This window comes from Branchiostoma belcheri, unplaced genomic scaffold, assembly GCF_001625305.1.
Source record: "Branchiostoma belcheri isolate BF01 breed outbred unplaced genomic scaffold, Haploidv18h27 scaffold29, whole genome shotgun sequence".
Classification (NCBI taxonomy): Eukaryota; Metazoa; Chordata; class Leptocardii; order Amphioxiformes; family Branchiostomatidae; genus Branchiostoma; species Branchiostoma belcheri.
The window spans coordinates 1,380,989-1,405,801 of record NW_017803898.1 but is presented as its reverse complement, the minus strand read 5'-3'; the positions used below and the strand labels follow the sequence as shown (position 1 = coordinate 1,405,801).

General features: G+C 40.9%; 5 protein-coding genes and 5 non-coding genes across 10 annotated transcripts; 6 read left to right on the top strand and 4 right to left on the bottom strand.

Moving 5' to 3' along the window:
• The first annotated feature begins 1,521 nt into the window (after positions 1-1,521).
• On the top strand, positions 1,522-1,594 carry Trnat-ugu. Its single transcript has one exon. It is a non-coding gene; the product is annotated as a tRNA-Thr (tRNA).
• LOC109473054 (sulfotransferase family cytosolic 1B member 1-like) lies at positions 1,545-6,211 on the bottom strand. Its single transcript, XM_019772955.1, has 6 exons — positions 6,063-6,211; positions 5,486-5,703; positions 4,863-5,007; positions 4,435-4,529; positions 3,730-3,886; positions 1,545-2,350 (listed from the first exon to the last, which is right to left on the bottom strand). The coding sequence occupies exons 1-6, from the start codon at positions 6,190-6,192 to the stop codon at positions 2,241-2,243; spliced, it is 855 nt and encodes a 284-aa protein (XP_019628514.1). The 5' UTR covers positions 6,193-6,211; the 3' UTR covers positions 1,545-2,240.
• Positions 1,965-2,052, top strand: Trnay-gua. The gene is given in 2 exon segments: positions 1,965-2,001; positions 2,017-2,052. It is a non-coding gene; the product is annotated as a tRNA-Tyr (tRNA).
• A 455-nt stretch (positions 6,212-6,666) lies between the features above and the next one.
• Positions 6,667-12,011, top strand: LOC109473094 (arylsulfatase H-like). The gene is made up of 8 exons (XM_019773003.1): positions 6,667-6,815; positions 7,393-7,514; positions 7,931-8,053; positions 8,765-9,451; positions 9,754-9,817; positions 10,039-10,138; positions 10,568-10,688; positions 11,544-12,011. Exons 1-8 carry the CDS (start codon positions 6,673-6,675, stop codon positions 11,909-11,911), a joined length of 1,728 nt encoding a protein of 575 aa, XP_019628562.1. The 5' UTR covers positions 6,667-6,672; the 3' UTR covers positions 11,912-12,011.
• A 363-nt stretch (positions 12,012-12,374) lies between these two features.
• On the top strand, positions 12,375-12,462 carry Trnay-gua. Its single transcript is given in 2 exon segments — positions 12,375-12,411; positions 12,427-12,462. It is a non-coding gene; the product is annotated as a tRNA-Tyr (tRNA).
• Positions 12,463-12,769: 307 nt separating this feature from the next.
• Trnay-gua lies at positions 12,770-12,857 on the bottom strand. Its single transcript is given in 2 exon segments — positions 12,770-12,805; positions 12,821-12,857. It is a non-coding gene; the product is annotated as a tRNA-Tyr (tRNA).
• A 799-nt stretch (positions 12,858-13,656) lies between these two features.
• Positions 13,657-13,744, top strand: Trnay-gua. Its single transcript is given in 2 exon segments — positions 13,657-13,693; positions 13,709-13,744. It is a non-coding gene; the product is annotated as a tRNA-Tyr (tRNA).
• Positions 13,745-14,362: 618 nt separating this feature from the next.
• Positions 14,363-15,238, top strand: LOC109473082 (protein PET100 homolog, mitochondrial-like). The gene is made up of 2 exons (XM_019772993.1): positions 14,363-14,437; positions 15,004-15,238. The coding sequence occupies exons 1-2, from the start codon at positions 14,409-14,411 to the stop codon at positions 15,221-15,223; spliced, it is 249 nt and encodes an 82-aa protein (XP_019628552.1). The 5' UTR covers positions 14,363-14,408; the 3' UTR covers positions 15,224-15,238.
• A 1,174-nt stretch (positions 15,239-16,412) lies between these two features.
• On the bottom strand, positions 16,413-20,861 carry LOC109473016 (kelch-like protein diablo). The gene is made up of 5 exons (XM_019772909.1): positions 20,607-20,861; positions 19,406-19,666; positions 18,627-18,766; positions 17,953-18,150; positions 16,413-17,818 (listed from the first exon to the last, which is right to left on the bottom strand). Exons 1-5 carry the CDS (start codon positions 20,859-20,861, stop codon positions 16,891-16,893), a joined length of 1,782 nt encoding a protein of 593 aa, XP_019628468.1. The 3' UTR covers positions 16,413-16,890.
• Positions 20,862-23,260: 2,399 nt separating this feature from the next.
• LOC109472926 lies at positions 23,261-24,213 on the bottom strand. Its single transcript, XM_019772792.1, has 2 exons — positions 23,949-24,213; positions 23,261-23,739 (listed from the first exon to the last, which is right to left on the bottom strand). Exons 1-2 carry the CDS (start codon positions 24,211-24,213, stop codon positions 23,261-23,263), a joined length of 744 nt encoding a protein of 247 aa, XP_019628351.1.
• Positions 24,214-24,813: the final 600 nt, after the last annotated feature.

Genomic DNA, 24,813 nt, shown 5'->3' with positions numbered 1-24,813 from the left:
GTGGGGCGAACGTTGGATACAGGCGGCCAATGGATACAGGACTGGCCAATATAAAGTCCCCCTGCCCCACCGAATCTGCTTGGAGATTAACTTTTTCTATTTCAACAGAAATGTCTCAGTCAGTCTCAAAAGGCTATGACTTAAAGGATTGTGCAGTTGCATGAATTTATTTACAGATCAAATTAGAGCTTAAACATCAGAATATTTACTATAGCCTGATGTTATACACTGTAACTCTGTGGATTTGGTATATTGATTGTGATTTTGAATTTAGATTCAGTTTTATATGTCTATTTACGTAATTTGTTACATTATTACATTCCCATATCAAATGTAAACGCTGTGATGTCTGCAAATGGTTTTTACCTAAGTTTTTTTTTTTTAATTTAAAAGAAATAGAATATTGTATCTTATTTGTGATTAACCTTAGAAACATTGAGTTATCCGTTTATTGTTATCACCTTTGGCTTTGTAGACGGAAAAAAATATCGTTTCTGTTCGATTTCCGTCTCTCCAAACAAATAAGGTCAATGACCTTGACCAAACGACTGTCACCATGGTAACTGACGCTGTAGAAGACACCCTGTGGTGTTGGGTTACATTATGTAGCATTAAGTTAAATGACAGAACAGCCTTCGAGGGCTAGAAATATGTCATATAAATGTGTTTGAGTAACTTAGGCCAGAGTAAGTAAATTTTATGGATGACATTCTCCGCAGACTCCAAATCTAATGCGAGAGGGCAAACTACATATATACCAATTTCGGGATAAAAATAGCTACAAATTTGTCAAAACTCGTGTCAAACTAAGACGTAATATGGACAATACCTCCCTTCTGACACACCTCCATCCATCCTCCATGAATTTTACATAGACGAAAGGAATGCAGAGATTGAGAAATATAGCACAGCGGATCTATGTTTGTTTTGGTTGAAGATTCCTTGGTCATCTGTAATTAACGGTATTATAGACACCCTTCCTCAGTTTGTGGGCGAAGGGAAACAAGAAAAGGCTGGAGAAGAACCAGACCTAGAATCGTATGCTGATCTTATAAAATCAGCAGTTGAGGAGACAAACTTTTCTGGCTCGTCTACGGTCGCCATGTTATCTCCGGGAAGTGTGATTCCCACATTCCAGAACCCCGGGAAGTCACGAACATGTCGCAGATATTCGGAACTGAAGTTCGGTCGCTCGGAAATGGCAACGACCGTTCATAAAGGCGACGACCGTTCTGAGAAAAGGCGATCGCGACGACCGTTCGGAAAGGCGACGACCGTTCTGAGAAAAAGCGACGACCGTTCGGAAAGGCGACGACCGTTCTGAGAAAAGGCGACGACCGTTCGGAAAGGCGACGACCGTTCTGAGAAAAGGCGACGACCGTTCGGAAAGGCGACGACCGTTTACGAGACGAAAATTTGCGTCGCCGCGCCGCGTGCCTGCGAAGCTGGTGTGTTACGCCGAAGGGCGGTTATACCGGCTTTATTGATACAGATACAGAAAATGGATACGAAAAAATATCAGCCTCCTTAGCTCAGGGGTTAGAGCACTGGTCTTGTAAACCAGGGGTCGTGAGTTCAAATCTCACAGGGGGCTAAGTTATTTTTGTTTGTTTGTTTGTTTATTTGTTTGTTTGTTTTTCTTCACCAAAGAAATCGGACCGAAACAATAATTAAAGGACCCCATTTTCCTCTACAACATAGAAAAAATTTAGAAAATGCGGTATGAAATTTGTCAAAGCAATATTTTAGTAAACATTATTAACATTGCCACTAAAGCTGTAAAATCGCGAATGGTTTGATGAGCTCGAGCCATAGCGATTATCATTGAATCAATGTTTACATGAGTGTCTAATAAATTTATCATGTCATACGACGATCACAATATCTTCAAAGAAAACGTTTTCTACAAGAGGGTTCCTTGTGATACACTTGTTACGGATGCGGCTTCGCACAACGTTATCGTTCCTTCGATAGCTCAGTTGGTAGAGCGGAGGACTGTAGCGGATACATGTTGTCATCCTTAGGTCGCTGGTTCGAATCCGGCTCGAAGGAGTTATTTTGGACCTTTTCTTAGAGAACGCTAAGTATTAGAAATATAGAAAATGTATTTTTGATACTTTAGAAACACGTTTTCCTATTTTTTTTGCAATTTATTACATAAAATTGCTCACTCTGCTGCTATTTTGTAGGGTTTACAGCATTGTGGTACGAAATTCGCGGTAGTCATCCATATTCTGGCCCTACTCAAAGTCAAACTGTAGACCAGTCCCCTCCAGCCTCTCCCTGTACCTGGCGTCGAAAGCTTCACTCTGAGGCTCCGAGAAATGGTTCTTCCAGTCGCCAACCACACCTGCAATGAAACAAAAACAACTGCAATCATAAAACAAGAATTCCGAGATTTCAAACCTCCATGAAATATGGGCTTGATATGTAAATGTAAATTTCCTCTTTAATTATGCAAATTACCTCCGCATTAACATGATATATGCATCGTGATGTATGTGAACTTTTGATTAACTTACAGATGTCCCAAGTATGACATTCCCATCATTCACCATTAAGAAATCATAGAATTTTTGCATACATTATGCAAATAAGGTCATCATTTGCATAATTAGTATCTGTTGATGTTCTGCCTGCCATAGGTTACATACATTACATGTATGAAAGTAGTATAATGTAAAACACTGTAATTATAGAATTTCCTCATTAATTATGCAAATAAAGTCCTCATTTGCATAATTTGCATTTAATCATGTACATCTCTCTGTCAGCTACCTACACACCAAAAATTATGAAAATATGTTGTTCCTATCTTGACTTATTGGCTTTTAAACATTTCGCCAGAAAGTGCCCTGCAGTTCCAGAACAAGCTGCTAGGGGGACCAAACTCACACCACTTATTCCTGACAGGAAAATCAATCTGTCACCAAAACATCAAGACCATAGCATGTTCAGGACAAAAGATACAAAAACCGGAAGTTCTGCTGCAGTACCAAGGTCATCCACCAGGAGGCCCATATTTGACCTTGACGTTTGTCTTCCTAAGACTTACCAACATACCAAATATCATCATAATCCATAAAGGCGTTCTGAAGTTATGCTGACCACAAAGTTGCGGAAACACAGACAGACAGACACACAGACACACAGACAGACATACATACATACATACATACATACAGACAGACACGCCAAAAACAATACCTCCATTTTTCATGGAGGTAAAAACACACCAACAATCATACAAAAATGATAGTTTTGATTTTGACTCAAGTTTTAGTCCAAAGGCTTTGCCAAAGGAACTAACAAATCTTACCAAGTACCCAAAATACTAAATGTAGTTATCCTCTACTAGGCTTCAGGAGCGGCTGCAAAGAGTTAGCCTGGGAGCACACTGGACACAAAGTATCTCAGTGACCCGGGGAGTAGAAATTGGTCAAAAATAGGCATATAACATGCCAGGGAAGTTGGTCCGCTAAATCAGTACAGTTTGCCGGATTCTGTATTCCTCTAGCGAATCAACTCCCCTGGCATGCATGTTATGTGTCTATTTGGTCAATTTCCATCCTTTCTAGTCGCCTCTAGAGCCTGGTAGAGGGTAGACTAACTCTCCTACAAAATCTGTCCATTGTCAATTTCTACTCTTTCCAGCCGCCTCTGAAGCCTGGTAGATACGCAAAAGTGTGATAGTTCAGAAAAACATCCAATCCCTGAGTACTTCATCACCTTTTCTTGCGATGAAAGTTTTGAGTTGATTTCCGGAAGTTTTCCAAGCAGATGTCAGGTTGGCAAAACTGAAGGACTCGATGATGCTTGCCGTGGTGACGTCATCCAAAGTGATGTCCAAGAATTCCTTTATCTTCATAACAACACTGGACAGGTCCTGTAAGAAGGGAAGAAGGTGAGGGTTTTGGACGACCTAATGACTTGTTTCTTCCTAGTACGAAAGTATATTGTTTTGGGTGGTTGACTTGTGAGTTTCATACACTACATGTAAGGACTGATTTAACAATAATGATAAATTCCAGGTAAGTTTGGTAATTGTTAATTTAGATGATAAAGTGCATCATGCACTGTAAATATCATGTGTGTGCGTTAAAACCTCTCTATTGATAAATCCGCACTTTTTCTGGAGTAAGCCCTGCATACCTAGTTGTTATCTTAGCTATCAACATATTGCAGATAAGTCTCACAGGCATGTCTAGGAATGGTTGTCTAAACAACAATACCCCCTCCATACACACAGTAGCAATACATAAATGAAAACCCATTGTCCTTACCTTACACATGCTACAAGCTGCAAACTAAACTTCTAGGTGTCTATTATATATATATATATATCACTATAATGTACTGTTATTGTAAAGGAACCAGGTATCTAATATCTCCCACAAACACCATAATGTGCACCGTAATTTTAAGGAAACTAACCTTCTTCATGTCTTCATACTTCAGGAACAGGAAATGTGGATCGTCTCTCATCTGCCACCAGCCCAGCGCGTGGTCGTAGAAATCACCGTACATTACTGAATTTTAATATTAGAGCACATAATTAACGCTTTCTTCTGCAAAAGTTTATTCAAAAACCGTTAATGACATTAAACTCAACAGGTCCCAGTGCGGAATCGACACAAACACACAAACTATATATTAACGTGCACGTAAACAAAACTTCCGTCCAGGAAGTAATGACACAACGTTATTTCGGATTCTTACCTTTTCCGTCCAAAATAAATTTACAGGTCCCAGTGCGGACTCAACACAAACACACAAACTATCAATTGAAACGCCCTAAAACATACTTCCTTCCTAGAAGTAATATCAAAGCCATTTCTTACATTCTAAGTACGAAATCTTACCTTTCCCGTCCAAAAAACATTGTAAATACTTGTCCCAGGGTGTGACATCCGAGGGCGCGCCCAGTGATGCTTGCATCTTGCGATTAAAATGATGCGAAGACACCACCGTGTCTTTAGGGTTCCTCATCAACACTATAGCTTTCACCTTTTATAAAAAAAAAACAAGAAATTGGAAACTTTCTGAAAGTAGATATGGTAAGTAGACTTGTATGATCATCGGGAAATATCCGACGTTATTACATCATAGAATGATTGTACGATGTAATTTACTCCGCTATAAGGCCCTTCACCATGTTTCATACTATTATTACACAGTACAAATTCTTGGCGAACTTATACCGCATTATTGGCATATGCCTACCGGATCACAACCCTGTCAATCAACTGAAATCATTAGTCAAATGGCCTTTTGCAAATATCAAAAAAAAAATGTGGTCAGACAATCCCCCTGTTATAGAATTGCAACATGATGTAACCCAACACTAGTTACCATTATGACAGACGTCCGGTTCAGGTCATTGACCTTATTGGTTTGGAGAGGAAGAAGAAGAGGAAACAGAGCAAAAACAATATGTTTTCCTTCGGTAAACATAAATATCATTATTGACACACAAAGATATTACCTTTCCTTCCGGATTTGTGACCATGTTTGGCGCCAGATGGTACGGAAGGTGCGTGTGGAGAATCCTGGGCGATGGTTGGTCCTTGAGGATCACGTGACCAGGCTGTCCGAACTGCGGTAAGGTGGACTCGATGGCCCACGGGATATCCTCTGTCGTGACGTCAGTCTTCCCAGCAGCCCTCAGCAGCTTGTTCACGATCTCTATAATCCAGTTCGTCCCTGGAAAATATATGACATGATATTTGTGTACCGAAGGAAAACATACTAGTATTGTTTTGGCTCTGTTTCTTCGTCTTCTTCTTCTCCAAACCAATAAGGTCAATGACCTGAACCAGCGTCTGTCACCATGGTAACTAGTGTTGGCTTACATCATGTTGCAATTTTATAGTAGGAGGGATTTAGACTCCTGTCACCATATATTATATGAATGTGTTTGAGTAAGAATTAACAGAGCAGACCATATGCAAAGGTAAACATTATGCATTTGCTTTTGCAAATGTTACCTTTCTATTTCATATTTTTTCCTAAATCATTGTTATAATGATTTATATATGATAATATATATAATCATTTCTTACCTGCTTTTGGATAGGTAACAATGACGACATCGTCGTCACGTATGACGTAATCAGGTATGACGTCAAGCGACTCTTTGGTGAACATCCGTGGATCGAAAAGCGCCCCTTTGTATTCAAACCACTTATCCATCTTTATCCAACGTTTTCGTTGTTCCTGTGAAAATGTATCATAGATTTCACATAAATGATATATAGCAATAATGTACTGGAAGGCTCCTTGCTCAAATACACTCAAATTCTTAATAAGAATATACACCTTATACGATCTAAAATAGAGCTAAATTCTGTTAAAGATGACTTGGAAAGGTTGGGCCAAAATACAAGTTTTAAGTAAGTTAGAAAAGTTCTCTACTCACCGTTTGTCACATATGGAGCTCGGGGAAGGGAGAGATAAGGAACAAGTCCAAAGTACAAGAGTTCAAATCGCTGGTCACGTGAGTAAGTTGCCAGTGTTACCTGCACCGACGTACTGGTAACATGATCTGACTACGGTGTCCAAATTAGCGCATGCGCGGACCTGTTGACCTGTAGACTGTTGACCCGTAGACTGTTGACCCGTAGACTGTTGACCTGTAGACTGTTACCTTTCGGGGTGAAACAAACAGAGACCATGGTCCGTCCGGCGTGGTTCGCTTTCCTGTGCTGCGTCGCCCTCGGTTCTTCCCGAGGGAGCGATCGGCCCAACTTCGTCTTCTTCGTGGCCGACGACTTGGGCATCGGCGACGTCGGGTGCTTCGGAAACGACACAATCCGGTAAGGACGCACGGTTGTACTAAGAAGGATACCCTCAGGGAGCTAGACTAGTATCGGACCGTTAGCCTTTTTTTCTTCGGCAGCCAAGAGCCAATATAGGGCCGACCAAACTCCCCCGGGCTCAACTCCCCCGTAGTGGTAATTTAGAAAGGCGGGCGAAGGGCTTCTGGCTGCCGAAGGAAAACGGCTAACGTCCCGATACTAGTCTGGATTTTAGGGTATAAACAGGAGTAATCTATAGCTATGAGGCCACGTTTCACACGTAGCCCCTCCACCCTCGCCACCATGAACTTTGGACTTTGCAGCCTTGGTCATTGAACCACATGTATGCCCTTTTTCGTAAGGCGTAATCGGGCCTTTTTAGTCTTCGTAATCCGTAGTCAGGCTCATTAATTCGTAAAGTGTGCCGTCAACACTGGGTCAGGTAGACGACGTCGGCCCCCGTCGCGGTTGAGTGAATGGTGATCTTTCACCCCTCTCAGGAAATAGTCTAGTTCGCTGTGCAATACTTGTATTCTTACAGTGTACATCTCTTATCAAAACTATGGACCACTGAACTTTTTGCCTGCGTTTTCAGAACTCCACATATCGACAGGATAGCTGCTAAGGGGGCCAAGTTAACCCAGCACCTGGCGGCCGCTGCCGTCTGTACCCCCAGCAGATCGGCCTTCCTCACCGGGCGGTATCCCATCAGATATGGTAAACTTATTTTTATTACCTTTGCATAATGACAATATATTGTTTTTGCTCAGTTTCTTCCTCTTCTTCCGTTTCAAACACACAAGGTCAATGACCTGGACCAGACTTTGTGTTTACGTACCTTCACAGAAGGAAAACATTGCTTTTTTTTTGCTCAGTTTCTTCTTCTTCTTCTCCAACAAATAAAGTCAATGACCTGGACCAGACGTCTGTCACCATGGTACCTGGTGCTGTAGCAACAATATGTGGTGTTGGGTTACACTTTGAAGCAGAACAGAGATGGGGGGGGGGGGCTGCTCACCATATATATGAATGTTTTTTAGTAATTAAGAGAACATAAGTTAGTAAGCTAGAACATGTAGAGTTAAACATGCATTTGCTTTGCAGTAAATTTTACTTTATAATTATATCTACAGGAATGGTTGGGACGGACTTACCACTAGCTTTTGTACAGTTGGCCATTCCATCCGGGTTACCGAGGTCGGAGGTCACTTTTCCACAACTGGCAAAGGCTCATGGGTACAGAACAGCATTACTAGGTGAGTTAGGTGATACATCGTTCAAAACAAACAAACAAACAAACAAAATCACTTTCCAGGTCTAAAATCTGCGATTTTCTGTATACATGCACGTTTTACAATATTAGGCCACAGCAAGTAAATTTTATGGACGACATGAACGCGCGCATTTAGTATTTTCGCCTGATTTAAAAAAAAGAAAGAAATTTTGTTGCCCTCTGACAGTGCTCAACATGCTGAAAATGGGCAAAGATGTCCATTGCGATGCCGGAACGTGGATGACAGATTATCGAAATTTTTTATTGTTTTACTTGATGTTGTAATAGTTGGCATTAAACTTAGCGCAATATAGGTACCATTTCTGCTTAACAAGGTTTATGATGTCAAAATTAGAAAATACGAAGGAAGTTTTTAGTCATTTCGGCCCACCTTGTTTTTTCGCCCTATCGCATTAGAATTCGAATCTGCGGAGTATGTCGTCCATGAAATTTACTTGCTGTGGTCTTACATTGAAAAAAAAATGTTTTTTAACTTTTGTTTTTGTTTTAACTGGTGTTGGGTTACATCATGTTGCTATTTTATAGCAGGAGGGATTTCTACTTCTGTCTGACCATATGTATGAAAATGTGCTTGAGTAAGAATTAACAGAGCAGACTAATTATGCGAATGTAAACATTATGCATTTGGTTTGCAAATGTTACCGTTCTAGTGTTTTTTAAAATTCATTTACAGGAAAATGGCATCTTGGTCTCAACTGTGCATGGGCAGGCGACCACTGTCACCATCCTAGCAACTTCGGTTTCGACTACTTCTACGGGCTCCCTCTAACCAACGGCTTGGACTGCGATCCAGATGTGACAGTAACAGTAGGACAGTACATCGCAATGTTGCTCTATCGACATCTGCGCTTGTGGGAGATTTCAACAACAATTTTCGTCGCCATCTTGGCTCTCAAATACTTCAGGTACATCCAATGGAAAACTGTGTTTCTGTTGTCCGTATTTGGTTGGTCGCTTGTAGCGTATCCACACTTAGCTCTGACCAATGGAAGACGGTTAAACTGTGTGATTATGAGAGATGACGAAATCATAGAAATGCCGTTCAATGTTTCTACGATTACGCCTAGGATGACCCTTGAAGCTGTTAGATTCTTGGAAGAAAGCAAAAAAGAACCCTTCTTGTTGGAAGTCTCGTATTGGAACGTCCACACCGCCCAACTTCCTTATATGGAGTTCCGCGGGAGAAGCCGCCACGGTCTCTATGGCGACGCCGTGGAGGAGATGGATTGGAGCGTCGGGGTCGTCATGGCAACGCTAGAACGCCTCGGTCTCACGGAGAACACGTTTGTGTACTTCACGTCGGACAACGGCGGCCATATTGAAACGGGGGTCGAAGGAGGGTCAAACGGCATATACAAGGGTGAGGGATAAAATTATTCAACCATCATGATTTTTATGTTTTTACCGAAGGAAAACATATTGTTTTTACTAAGTTTCTTCTTCTTCTCCAAAGAAATAAGGTCTATGGTCTGAACCAGACGTCTGTCACCATGGTAACTGGTGTTGGGTTACATCATGTTGCAATTTTATAGTAGGAAAGATTTAGACTCCCATCTGACCATATATATGAATGTGTTTGAGTAAGAATTAACAGATCTAGAGTGGACAATTTAGTTTGTTAATTCAAATTATTGTGTTTTTTGTTCGATTCCATCCTTCCAGGAGGCAAAGGACAGGGAGGTTCTGAAGGAGGGATTCGTATGCCTACACTTGTGCAGTGGCCAAGGTATTCCAAATCTTGCATAACAACAACGCACAAGCACACACACACACACACACACACACACACACACACACACACACACACACACACACACACACACACACACAAGCATTCACTAAATGTATGTACTTGTTTTGTACTTGTACTTGTATGCTTCATATATAGTACTAACTTTCTTCAACGAAGTTAACCTTTTCTTGCTTGTACCTTTTGTTATATTATAGGAAGATCAAGCCCGGCACTGTGGTGTCCGAAGCAACAAGTCAAATGGACATCTTCCCAACGGTAGCTGACATCCTGGGGACGCCGCTTCCTCAGGACAAGGTGATATGAACTGTATTTGGCACAACAAAAGTACAGCGACTTTCGCAAGGTCTTACCTACATGTTGACATGCATACAGACAGATACGTACAAGACAATAGATGAATCAACTTATATACTACTTGTCTAAGGTCTAAACCTTCCTTGATATTTTACGTCGGTGAAGGTTAGACATCCATGTAATAAGATACGCCAAAAAGCAGTTACTCAAGCAACTGGATTCCAAAATCATATCCAGTTGCTTGATGAATTGAGTAACTGCTTTTTGGCATACCTTTGACATACATGACATGTATTTACCTATTTGTACACAATAAGGGTTATTACCTTCTAGAATAAAATTGAATTTATCTATAGCATAAATTGTAACGAATTCCGTTGAGCAAGCAGAAACAAGCTTGAACAGTTTTGTGCGTCTGTCACCATATAGGTGATAGACGGGCGCAACATCATGCCGTTGCTAGGTGGGGCCGCAGTGACGTCACCTCACGACGTGCTGTTCCACTACTGCAGCGAATATCTGCACGCGGTCAGGTACAGGCCAAGAGAAGGTGAGCTTTTAAAAATCCAACTCCTGTACGTTTGGGACCGCATTGTAGATACAGTTCCCTATATAACCACGTATATGTCTAGATATGTAAATATTGTACGTTTGGGAATGCATCTATAGCAGCGACAGCTGTGTTGCAGTGCAATGTGAACCAGTCAGAACTGCCCTGAGGAAGGTGACAGACGGTCACCGAAACGTCGGCTGAATAAAACACTTGGCTGTGTAAAAAGAGTCTCTTTACTCAGATGGTGAGATTGTTTGTTACCACCTGACTGGAATGAGGTATCCTTCCGCGAGTACTGTTTTCGGTATTTTACTAATTACGGTGGCCGATAGGTACACTTTTCTACTTCAACTTGTACATGTCGGCCACAGTAGGTAATGTTTGTGTGTTCGCAGCTGTAGCTCATAGTGGATGTGACGATGGATTTCTTTGATCTTCGGTACATGTATATGGTTAGTAACCTCCTTGGTTAGTTATTGGCGTCCAGAGAAAGTTTTATTTTCATGGCACCTGTATTTTCAGGCATTGAAATAAAATGATTCGACATCCCCTTATGAAGCAAGTTTAAACTGCAATTTCCAACACAACAAATTGGACTCACCCAAATTTTCCACTGTACAACTCCAGTCTTTGTCAAGGAATGAGCAATCCACCGCTTCCGTGATGTCAAGTACGTAGATAACACATGTGACTCCGTGAGCAGTGGATCACAGGTTGCAGAAAGTCTGTGGCGCCCCCCGTCTCTGTTGAGGGATAGTTGTAATGCCCTCCCCATTCGACATCCCCTTGTTGTATTTGGTAGTAATGAAATTTCAAGGAATGAAGTTTCTTTCTCTTTCACTTGTCACACAGGAAATGTCACATGGAAAGCCCACTTTGTTTCTTACAACTGGGACCCGGGTACCACAGGCTGCTACTCACTGCGCATCTGCCGGTGCGCAGGTCAAGAGGTCACCTACAACGATCCGCCATTGCTGTATGACGTCACCAACGATCCAGGTGAAGATCGACCAATCAGCGATCCTAGATACCCTGTCGTCATGGGCGTCATCAATAAAGCAGTGGAAGAACATGTCAGGTCTCTGACTGAAGAAGAAAAGCAAATCGGTCTGTCGAATTTCATTCCTCGTCCATGGCTACAGGAATGTTGTAACTTTCCTTTCTGCGACTGCAAAGAAGATGTCGACTTGTCATCTCTTGAAATCGGTGGACAATCATGAGCTGTACCTAAAATGCCCAAGTAATTGTTTCTCTTTAATCTGGCCATGTTGATTTGATTATTTAGATGACATGTGCGCGCGCATTAATTTTCGTCTGTTGCCAAAAAAAAAGTTTCATAAATATTAAATTTTCGTCTGTTGCCAAAAAAAAAGTTTCATAAATATTAAATTATAAATATTTTGAGCGAATATATGTTGTATGTTGCAAAAAGTATTGGAAAACGATACTAATGTCATAGAATGACGAAATCAATTAAGGAAAAGGTGAAAATGTGAATAAATGAAAATAAACAGTATATTATTATTCGGCATACCATACTCTATGTGTTTAGTCAGTTTGTTCAACATTAATGACCACGTAAATTTCATTATTATCACTAAATTTATCAAAGAAAACGTTTTCTGCAAGAGGGTTCAATGCGGTACACTTGTGATCCATGCATCTTCGCACAGCGTTATCGTTCCTTCGATAGCTCAGTTGGTAGAGCGGAGGACTGTAGCGGACACATGTTGTCATCCTTAGGTCGCTGGTTCGAATCCGGCTCGAAGGAGTTTTTTAGATACATTTTATATAATCAAATAGCAACAATGACAAACTGTAAATTGAACTTCAACATGTGGAAGCAAGTAAATAAACTTTAAATACATAACAAGACCCTGTTGTTTGCTTGTTACACAGTTAAGTTTCATATGTAGAAATTGTACAATCCGTAAATTGATATATACAGAACCATTTTTGCAGTGATGAAAAAAATATCTTAAGTTCAAATTATTGTTTACTTTCGTTACCACCTGCTTTATGATACGTACTCTTAAAAAAAAACTCTTTGACATATCATTGAGAATCTAAAAAAGAACTCCTTCGAGCCGGATTCGAACCAGCGACCTAAGGATGACAACATGTGTCCGCTACAGTCCTCCGCTCTACCAACTGAGCTATCGAAGGATATTCATGTATGCAAGCCAGGCCAACATTTCTGTAGGAGCATTTACTTACTAATAGAAAACATATTGCAGTTGATATCAGACAGTTTCTAGAATTGATGTGTAAGAATGTTTGTAAAACAAACACATCATGTTTACGTTCACATAACTACATGTACTACTCTGTTTACTCTTACTCAAACTAAAGTATACATGTATATGGTAACCAGCCCCTCCAACTTGCTACATAATGTAATCCAACACCACATGCACAAGAACTCTCATCACTCAAATCCAATTTCGGAAGGGGTCCGTCGGGACTGGGGTGTTATTATGAATAACAGATGTGGTTGGCTTGTAGAAGACAAAGTTCAGTAGATAGAAAAGCAATCTTTTGTCTATTTGCTCGCCAAACATTCAGCTTGATAAAAATTAACATTACCACAAACAAATCAAAGGGCATATACAAAACAAATACTTTAGTATCATGATTAAAAAGTAAGCAGAATTGTCTGCAATACACGCTTTCATGATCAGCCAATTCTTACTATCAGCTACGACAATGGCAATGAAGTTTATTGCCTAAATGGGGCTATAGCCTCTTAGCTACTTATATATAACTTTCTTGAATACAATAAGTTAGCTAGTAATAGGGAAACTACAGTATTCTGTGTTTTATCTTTACCTCTTAAGCTTCTTCATTCTTCTTAAAAGCACCATTAAGATATATGTGTAGACGAATCAGTGGTAAGCTTTCGCAAGGTTGAAGCGTCTTGCAGGGGGTGTACACCTGCCAAATTTTCCTCCGGGGTTGCCAGCTCCCTTCGATAGCTCAGTTGGTAGAGCGGAGGACTGTAGCGGACACATGTTGTCATCCTTAGGTCGCTGGTTCGAATCCGGCTCGAAGGAGTTTTTTTTTTAATATCTATTTTTCCTAATTTTTGTTTTTACACACTTCTTGAGCAAGTTGCTTTATAGAACAACCATTACAAAGACGTTTATTGACATTTTGACTATGAAAACTTTTGCTTTCCAACAGGGCATTCAAATGCAAAGACACCAATAGCGAGGAGCATAGATACCGTATAACAACATTCAAACCGACTAAATACTTAAATGTAGGTTCATATAATTGCGATGGGCGATTTCAATTCTTTTATATTCTAAACAGAGGTTGGTTTTCTTTGAAATATGCCAAGCATAATTCACCATACTCGACAGTGCAACAACTTTGTGATCCGCAAGGTGGCGTTGTTTGAGGGTGTTACATCACAAAACAAAATGGCGGCGCCCATATGATATGAAAGGTCGACGTTCGAAGTTTTCCTGTCTTTCCTACCATTCCTGGACTTCTGGAGTATTGTAAGGTATATTGCGGTGGCTATTACATTTAAGTAACAAACAGTGTTTCATATGTGGCTCGTAAAAGATTCCTGTATCCAGAGAAACGTCAAGTTATTTGACCCCCCCTCACAAATTGGGGAGGGGGGCACTTGTGTAAGAGATATTTACTACAAATTTTGTTATGTTTTTCCAGATTTTCTGAACTGAGGGCTAAGTGAACCAACCAAGCATGGGAGACTGGAGGTTAGAGGTATTCAGGTACGTTTACAAGTTGTAGTTACAACTAGCAGAAAAGTAATGAGCGTGTGTGTTCTGTACACATACCTTGAGTACAGTATACTGTGAAATCCGTAAGTCCTCTCACTCACTCCGTCTATGCCGATTTCTTTTCCCAGTACAAGTCCAGCCTCAATGTAAAACAGTTCATATGCATATGTATATTATGGGGTATTGGTGCACCTGCCCAAGGAGGTTTGAAATAATTTTAAATCTCTTTGATTAGCCCAATCAGGTAAAAGTTTAGTACTATGATTCTGCATTGAGAAAGGATATAGACCCATGCCAGAATAGCCTGAGTACCAAACTCATAGCACACTAGGCTCAAACTTATCCAGTGTTTTGGGGCTTTAAATGTAGTAAGTTAGATGCAAGAGAAAAGTCATAGGGAAACTATACTTAGGCTACTAGTTTCTTCTATCAAGGAGGCTATAGTGGACTATATGATGTAATTCATGCACTGCTCTATGATGTACATTCATTATCGCAAACTACATGTATTTCCTGGTAGTTTGAAATCTCTGGTGTCTTGTTTTTGTACAATCCAGGTTGTCAGTGTACGTCTTTTTCCCTGTTGGCATCTTCTGGTACTTTAACCAGCCCGACTACTTCGAGGAACATGTGACAAAACGCAGAGAAGAGCGTCTGAAGCTGTACTCAAACCCCGAGTACCGGAAGGAAGTGGAAGAGTTCGCAGAGAGAATGAGGAAAAGACAAGCTGAGAGGATGAAAAAGGATGAAATGGCATTTCATGTAGATGAAAACTGAAATAAATGTACATTTTTGTACTCGGGAATCTATTTTCTCCTGCAGTCTCTTAGTGTCACTGATGAAAAGGTAGTGGATGCTACCTGAAACGTCTGACCGTTTCCACAATCATATCCAGTTGCTTGAGTAACTGTCTTTTGGCATATCTTATTACCTGGATGTCTAACCTTCAATGACATAGTAGTTTTAGTTAATAAATTACATCATAAACTGCATTCTTCCTTGCACATACTGTATGCTTAAAGAAGACAAGCCGAGAGAAAGAAAAAGGAGATGCAATTCCATGTAGATGAGGACTGAACTGATTCAACCAACTGAATGTACATTTTTGTATCTTGCAAGTTCATCTATGTTGGTAGAAATCATTATGAAGCAAGTTTAAACTGCAATTTCCAACACAACAAATTGGACTCACCCAAATTTTCGACTGTACAACTCCAGTCTTTGTCAAGGAATGAGCAATCCACCGCTTCCCTGAAGTCACGCAGATAACACACGTGACTCCGTGAGCAGTGAATCATAGGTTGCAGAAAGTCTGTGGTGCCTGCCGTCATTTTTGTAGTCAGGAATTTATTTTCTTGTATTTTCACTTGTATTGTCACAGATGTCATCCAAATTATCCTGAACAATTTTGTTATTGTATCAAACATTGTGAAATATTCATTGTGGTTTTATGCTTGCAGTAAAGACCCTAGAACTCTTCAAACCAGAACATGTGGTTAAAAATGTATTTGTATGTGTACAATAAACAGTGTATAAGCTGAGAGTATTGCATCATCATTTACATGTTTTTTTAACAATTACGAACAAGATACCAAAACAATGGAATCAGTACAGAGGTTGTGAAATCTTACTCAGTTTACTCAATATTATAGCATCACTTAGTTAAATTTGACATGTTAAAGAAATGTTAGAGAAACAGCTATTTTCTATTGTGCATAAAATTAACTTCGGCAATAAAAGTATACTGTGCCAAATCTAAAAAGTATCTCTTCCATGAAAATATAACATCTGTGTCCATAATATCACCAGGGTCCATACTAGTAATATCGCCACCTTGAGAAACTGTGCTTAAAGATATTTTTACTGCAACATACTTTTGGTATGCACTCCTTCACACATCAAATGTACATACCTAGGGTATGTTGCAGTAAAAATATCTTTAAGCACACTATTTCTCAAGGTGGTAATATTATGGACCCTGGTGATATTATGGTCACAGATGTTACATTGTACTACATGTATAAAGTTGACTTTGACAATACATGTATACTGTGCCTACTCTAAAAACTAACTCACACGAACGTTCTTGCATGTTAGTTAGGCCTAGGACAAAAATGTGTCTTCTGTTTCGGTCCTGAAACGAATAGGGTAGGTAGGTAGGTTTCTTTTCCTTCTTTTTTATTGACTTAGGTGATTTCTAGTGAGCCAACTTATACAATACAGTTTAACAAAGTGAAACTTGCATGAGGACACTCATATTTTTAATACCAATGCTGGAAAACTGATTGTATAATATTTCATCACTCGGGTGTCAGATCATGGAGCTAGAAAATGTTGCAATTGATCAGCTCGAAATATTTATTTCCCTTGTAGGGATCTAAAAAAAAGGCTAGGGTTGGCAGTATTTTTTAGGGTCGAAACAAGAAACATTTTTTTCATAGGCCTTATTCACCATCTGGTCCCTCTGGGTTTGCTGCATCCTGTGTGTCAGCATTGCTGGCGTTCAGATATGGTAGGTACATACGAGCCACGGCGTCTGTACAATTGTACACACACTCCCGCCCAAAAGGCAGTTCAGATAACTCTGTCCAAACACCTTCATGCCTGTCATACACGAAAACCTCTTGAAGTAGCCTTGGCTCGTCGTCTGGATTCGGGTAATCTTCATATGAATACTCCACCATTGCATGCAGCGTGTTTTGGAGTACAAAGAAAGCCCCATATTCAATGTCTGGATTATTCTCGATCGAGATCTCCTGAAACCTAGTGACTGGATGTTCAGACCAGCTGTCTGCTTCTGTGTCGTACACCAACATCTTGGAGCCAGGATCCATCCAAAAGATCTCTGTACCCATGGCAACTACCGGACCGAAGTTAACTTCCACTTCCACTTCAGGACCATAGTCTGATAGGGCTTTCTTGGACCACCGGTCTTCCATTGGGTCGTACCAATGCATTTCTATATGTGTGAAGACGTAGATTCGCTGATTGCAGGACACTGCAAAGATGAAGGCAAACTGCTCACTAGTTTGAGGTGTTGAACAGTCGTGCCACTCATTCGTGTGCTGGTTGTATTTCTTCAATGCCACATCTGGATATATCGCAAGGTAAAAAAGATCATGTCCTTCGATTTCCATAAGATAGTCATGTGGAACTCCCGGTTCACTACATCCTTTGCACACGGTAGACTTCTGTTCCCAGTTGTTCTCAACATGGTTGTATTTACACAGATAGATATAGTCTGGATCTGCAGCCAAGGCATAGATCTCATTATCACCAGTAACCACAGCCCTGTATGGAGATACTGGTTGGTCATAGTCACACCAGATGTACTTCCCTTTTCCTGGGTTCATCCACAGCATCTTTTTACTGCTGTAAAAGACAAGATACATTTAAACATAAGGACATATAATGTTGGTTCTTGGATTCAGGAAGATAATGCTGAGGAGAAATTCAAACATGAAAACTGAGTAAAAGAAGAAGAACAAGTATAATATTATACATACTTCCCATCATGACACAACAGAACCATTTCCGTGGTCATTGCAAGCCTCGGCTTCTGGTTGGATTGTACCACATTCTTGATGACCTCAGAACTCCCAGGATCCTCCCTGACCAAGGGATGTTCCAAGATGGCTGCCGTGTCATCTGAGGTCAGCAGGTTGAAGCGGATGTGAGGGAGGATGCTGGGTAGATGCTGCAGTCTGTAGGGAACAAGGTGAAGCCAGAGTTTTGGGTCATATTTTTTTTTCATATTTTTTTATCTCTTCAGAAAATACTGGGATGTTGAATCATGTGACTAAACGGTCCAAAATCAACATTGACGTGCATGTCAGCAATAGTATCAGGTCTCTTCAGTAATATCATGTAATTATCAACTAATTACACCAATGAAAGATAACATTACCTGTATAACTAGAAAAGTAACAATTGCAAAACAAATGCATAATATTTACCTTCGCACATATGGTCTGCTCTGTTAATTCTTACTCAAACACATTCACACATATGGTGACAGGAGTTTAAATCCCTCCTACTATAAAATTGCAACATAACACAAGACCAGTTACCATGGTGAGAGATAGTCTGGTTCTGGTCATTGACCAGGACTCAAGGTCACTGGAGAAGAAGAAGAAACTGAGCAAAAACAATATGTTAACATAAACATAGTGCTGCCCACCTGTCCTCCCTGCTGTGCTGCACCCATCTCACCACAGCCTCCCACACTCTTGTCTCCTCTTTAACCTCCAGCTTATCCTGGCTGATGATCTCAGTCAGCTGATCCACACTCAGGCTGCAGAACTCCTCACTGGAGGAAACCTGTAGAGGTGTGACATGCTTTAAACTAATTGGCTATTCATATACTAGTATATGTGTCTTGATTAAGTTTTACCAGTAGCTCGTAGCTTATGAGCAAGCTGGATGACCAAGTCTTCAACACTTTGTGAGCTTGGGGTCACCAGGGCCATATGGAGGTCATATGCTGCAAATAGAACATCCTGGAGAGATGTCTACTGCTGCTGTGGACAAGTGAATGCTTTCATCCTGCTTACAAAAAGGTAACTTCAGCTGTATCATGTGTGCCATTAGTTCCAACAAATAGCTCAATTATGTTCACCAAAGGAAAACATATTGTTTTTGCGCTGTTTCTTCTTCCCTTCGAAACACTGACCTGGTCAATGACTGTATTCTATCTGTTACCATGATGGTAACTGGCGTTGGGTTACATAATGTTGCAATTTTATAGCAAGAGTGATTTAGACTCCTGTCACCATATGTGTGAATGTGCTATTGTGAGCAGACCATATGAGAAGGTAAACATTATGCATTTGCCTTGCAAATGTTATCTTTCTAATTTGTTTCTACCATTCATATCATTAGGTCTCTAGAGGCTATGTCATGCATGAAAAATTATTTTATTAAACTTTTAAAAGTCTCACAATGCAAAAGAAGACCAACCTCCACAAAATGCTGACATATGTACTGCAGAGAAGAGTTCAGAACAACATCCACCGTGAAAACATCAGCAAACTTGTACAGGTCCACACAGGTGGAGCGCTCCACGTTCATGGCCATGTAGCTGCTGCAGGTGTCTCTCACATAGTCCAGTTGGAGGAGGTCGGCTGCCTGGTACAGGGGCTGCACTCTGTCCAGGGACACATGGAGGGTTCCCGAGTAGATGTAACTCAGGATCTCCTCAAACATGTCTGCATCCAAACCCTGTAGCATCAATATGATTACTTAATTAATATAACTGTTAATAAAGCAAACAATAAATAAATTTTCATTTATATCATTGAGTTACTAGTTTCTTTGTGCAGAAAACAGTTAGTCAACCAACTGGATATATGATTTTCCGTATCTGTACTAGTATCTGTATAGCCGGTATAACCGCCCTTCAGCATAACACACCAGCTTCTGTATCTGTATAGCCGGAATAACCACCCTTTGGCGTAATATAACCGCCTTTTGGCATAATACGCCAGCTTCGCAGGTACGCAGGTAGCTGGCTACATTACACCGAACGACTTGTTACACCTGACCCTTGAACATCTAACTCTAAACATTGTTTAATGCTATCTGATGATAATACCCCTACTGTACAGCGTGCAAAATACCTGGTTGCCCAGTTGCCCCGGGCAACCAAATTTTACTTGGGGCAACCTATTTTTTAACCTAGGTAGCAGAGTGTGCTACCTGAATTTTAAGAATGCCCCCCCCCCTAAAATCATGCCCACTTGGCTTGCACCACTGTATCCGGCAGACGCTTTTTAATTTTAGGTATCAATGGCTATATATAATACTAGTATCAGTTAATTAAAGACTGTTAGAAATTGTCAAAGGCTTGTGTATGTAACATTACTTAATTTGAGGAACTTATATAGGTGGGGCAACCTAAAACTCTGATGGGCAACCTAATTTTTGTCGTAGGTTGCCCACTGTTCAACCTGGTTCAAAAAAGTATTTTGTACACTGCTGTACTTGGTGACAGCGAGTTCCACTCTGCGATAGTTCTAGGAATTAAAAAGAAACGGTCGGACGTTTCAAGTAGCATGGCGAATGCAGATTGTATTCTTATCAAGACACTTGTTTGCAACAAGGAGGTCTTTTATGGCATTTTCAATCTATTTGAACACTCCAAACGTTCCGCCATCCCTACCTGTAAAACGACCGTGTTCTGCCGACTTTCCGCCATGTCGCTTGTAAACATGGCTCTGAAGTAGTGGCTGGCCGCGGACAGAACAAGCCGATGGCAGGGAAACCGCCGGTCCTCGACTTCAAGGACGACATCCTGCAGTTCCCCTTCCTTCTGTAAGTCACCCACGGTTCCAAGAAACCCCTGCTGATAGCTCTCGTCTTGGTAGGAACGAGGACGAACTGAGCTGGCGTGGGTTTCTTGGTCTGCGGCAGCCATGTTAATGATGATTACGGTGCTGTACCTCCCAATGGGAACTGTATTCGAATTCGTAGTTTGATTACCCACATAATGTAGCGACATGGTGTAATTAAGGGTTAATGTCCCGGCTCGAGGTGAATATGGTGTGATAAAGCCTTGTCAGTTGCTATAACCACCGAATAAAGCCACCAAGTGAGCGCAGCGAACGAGGTGGCTTTATGAGGTGGTTATAGCAACTGACAAGGCTTTATCACACCATATTTACCGAGAAAGGGCGGGACATTAACGCTATTATCATATAGCTTACACGATAGCCTATCCAAACTGATGCAGTGAAGAGTGACACAATGTACCCCTTGCACATGCTGAATAGAACATAGAATATTTGTTCCATCTGGAGTCACCTGAGGTCACTGGGGGGTTCATGTTCTATGTCTTCTATCTGGGTCACAGGCAGGGAACAGGTGTTCTTATGGGAGCCATTGGAACACAACTCAAGTTATTTTTGGATTTTTTAGAAGTAGAGCCGTGTTCTATTGGGTCACCTGAGGTCATATGCGGGTGATTATTCATTTTGTTTAATGTATGGATTGGGATGAATAAATACCCGATTTTGACTCTATTTGTGACATTACGGCGACATAAAGAATGTGGAATGGAGCCTTCTGATTGGTCAACGTCACCCGGCTATATGATAATAACCGATATAGATAGTATGCACAATAGGAAATGGCTGTCTCTCTCCGTTCCGCAGCAATCTGTCTACCAGTTTGAAATAATAAGACAAATAAGTGATGCTATAATGTGAAGACTGTGCAAGATTTCACAAGTACTGTACCAGATTACTATTCAGTCTATTGCTCTAATCTTGGAGTACTATTGCTCTATCTTGGAGTACTGTTGCTCTATCTTGGAGTATTGTTGCTCTATCTTGGAGTATTGTTGCTCTGTCTTGGAGTATTGTTGCTCTATCTTGTATATCTCTTTATGTCATTGATATCTGGCCGGTTTAGACAGTATGCACAAGGTGGTGCTGGAGGTACGTATAAAATTAAAAGGGGGAGGGGGGCCTTAGCCTGTAACATACACTGTCACACCTGTAACACTTAATTACATGTCTACAGGCCTGTCATGCCTGTACAGCCGTCTTACACGTCTACGGAGACGACAGCAACACACAGGACTATCTGGCCGCTTTAGACAGTATGCACAAGGTGGTGTTGGAGGTACGTAAAGGGGGAGGGGGCGATAGCTCAGGCCCTAGCCAGCCTGTAACACTGTACTACAGGTCTACAGGGCCTGTCATGCCTGTACGGCCGTCTTACATGTCTACAGGGACGACACCAACACACAGGACTATCTGGCCGCTTTAGACAGTATGCACAAGGTGGTGTTAGAGGTACGTTTAAAGGGGGAGGGGGGCCATCAAATGATGCAAGAACTTCAAACTCTGAGGCTAGAACACTAGGGGTGACCTGGTGTGTAAATGTAAGCCTTAACAAGGCTACATTGCAGTATTTTTACTACATATGTATATTCTGTGCAGTCACATAAGGGCTAACCTTTTGTATTAGCCTTAGTCATCATACAGCCAATTAATTAATGCAGGTAACCTAAATCAAATGGCACATGTATGTACATGTATGCATACACACACACTTACTTACTTGTACTTGAGTAGGTCTCCTCATCTCTGTGAGTGGCACACATGCACACACACATACACAAACACAAATGAATCCAATCATGGAATTTAAGTGTATGTTGTTTTTACTCAATCTTGTTATTTATTTTGTTGATGCTTAATAGTCATGAAACTGAATGAGTGTGCCTGTTTACATTCACAGTCATATTAAGGCACCAATTTCACATGTTTCTTTCAGCAATATCAATTTCATTGAGTATAAAACTTTACAAAGTGCACTTGAAGGTCACATCTGTACACTAATTGCAATGAAACATACTCCACTTTACACAGCTTTATAAAACTATCTGCACATCCCCATTCATTATATCTGTATCAAACTATCCATAATAAAAACCATTAGTATCATGTAAATAGCTATGAATTACATTCAATGGTGAGCTTGTATTATCCTTTGCTAGAATGATACAGTGAAGAAACAGTGATATACTGACAACTGTATCAAAAGGAAATTCCACTCTATCTGAACTGTAATCTCACCAATTATGTCTCATATTACATATTACATTGTCACTCTTGACTTTTTATTCCGAAGCACACTGATGAATACAAATGAAAGGACATGGACTAAGTGACTGCGAACTCAAGTTAGGTATAACTTATATTCTCGCAGCCACTTTTACAATGAAAGAAACTTGCAATACAGTTTTAAAACCACAAGATAGCTCCTGTGGAACTAGAGACACCTGAAAGGTGTTTGGCTTTGCCAGATTCACTGTAGCTGTGGCTGTGCTATGATTTTACCAGCGATACTTGGCAGCTTTTCCTCAACCTCATTCACATGGACGCGCTCAGCGAGAAGCCTTTCAAGCCCCCTCATCGTGTCATACTCAGACACTTTCTGTGAAAAGTCCTCATCTTCTTCGCGTACAAGCCAGATTGGGAAAATCCGGACTCCCCTGGCGTGAGCCAACTCATATTCATACTTGGGCCACGTCTTCTGACTGAGCACGTGCCTACTGATAACAAACACGAACAACTTCAAGGCCGGGTTCCTGAGAGCTGCCTCGATCTCCGTCCACAGATCGTCGCCGGGTTTCAGGCTGTGTTTGTCGTAGAAGACGTCGGACTTCTGCAGACGGTTGGGTTGAAGGAGCTCCTGGACAAGCGGCTCTACGAACTCCTCCTTGTCTTCGCTGGCATGGGACACGAAGACCTTCGCACCTGTCGGTGTAGCAGTCGCTCCTATATCTAAAACGTAATATAAGAGGTCCATTTTAATATGAATATGGGTGGCAAAATGCATGATATATGATTGTGTATTTTTGTCCAGAATAAAACTACTGTAAGTTGTTTGGATCATAGAAAACAATCCTAACATCATCTGTCTCAGTCTGTATAGGAGTGATAAGAGTGATCATAATATTGATTTTGATATGGTGATAATTGAGAAGACACACCTAAAGACTGGGCTGTCCGCCGCTCACGAATGTCGATCAGGGCCGTCTTCAGGTCTCGTAAAGGATCTGTGCTCGTCGTCTTTTCTAGCCACCTTTCAAGAATTTCCCTGCATTTGTCGTCAGGGCCAGGATATTGCGAGTCACGTCGAATTGTTTCGATCTCGCCACGTTCCAACCCCAGTTCACGGGCCAAGTCGTCCCACTTGTAGCTCACGCTGCTTACGACTTTCTTGATACAGCCTTTCATGTTAACTAGATCAAGCATAATGAACAACAGGTAGTCAAGATCTCTTCAGGCCGGCAACACGTACAGATTTACAAAAAGATCTGGAGGAAAAATATTAATGACAGAGCGTATCTGTACAATTATATTTCTAAGTACCTTCAGAAAAGAGTGGAAGGGCTTTTTTATTTGTAGACCCCCCAACCTCCCCCCCACCCTCCCCCACACCCGGAAACAAAACTTGAGATAAACTACAGGTCAACTAAACTATTCTATTTCTCAATGAAGGCGGGGTTATTCACATGATATCGTATCGTAATCGGTAGTCAATACATGGTCAGGTCATAAACAAGTATTCACTTCACTTTAGGGCCGACAAAACGGGCTAGAAGAATACCCATCAGTTATATTTGCTACATCCTGATGTAGTTCAAACTCTGAAACCAAGTCACTTACCTTGAGTAGCCATCTTTGACGTCTAACTGAGAATCTAGGTTTGTGGAAAGCGTCCAGCAATCAATCCTGAAGACAAATGTTTCAATACCTTTAAAACGCTATAGCTGGCTATGGACAATCGTAGTTCAAAATGTTCCCTGTATTTTACTAGTTTCTGTATCAAATTGTATAATCACAAATCAAACG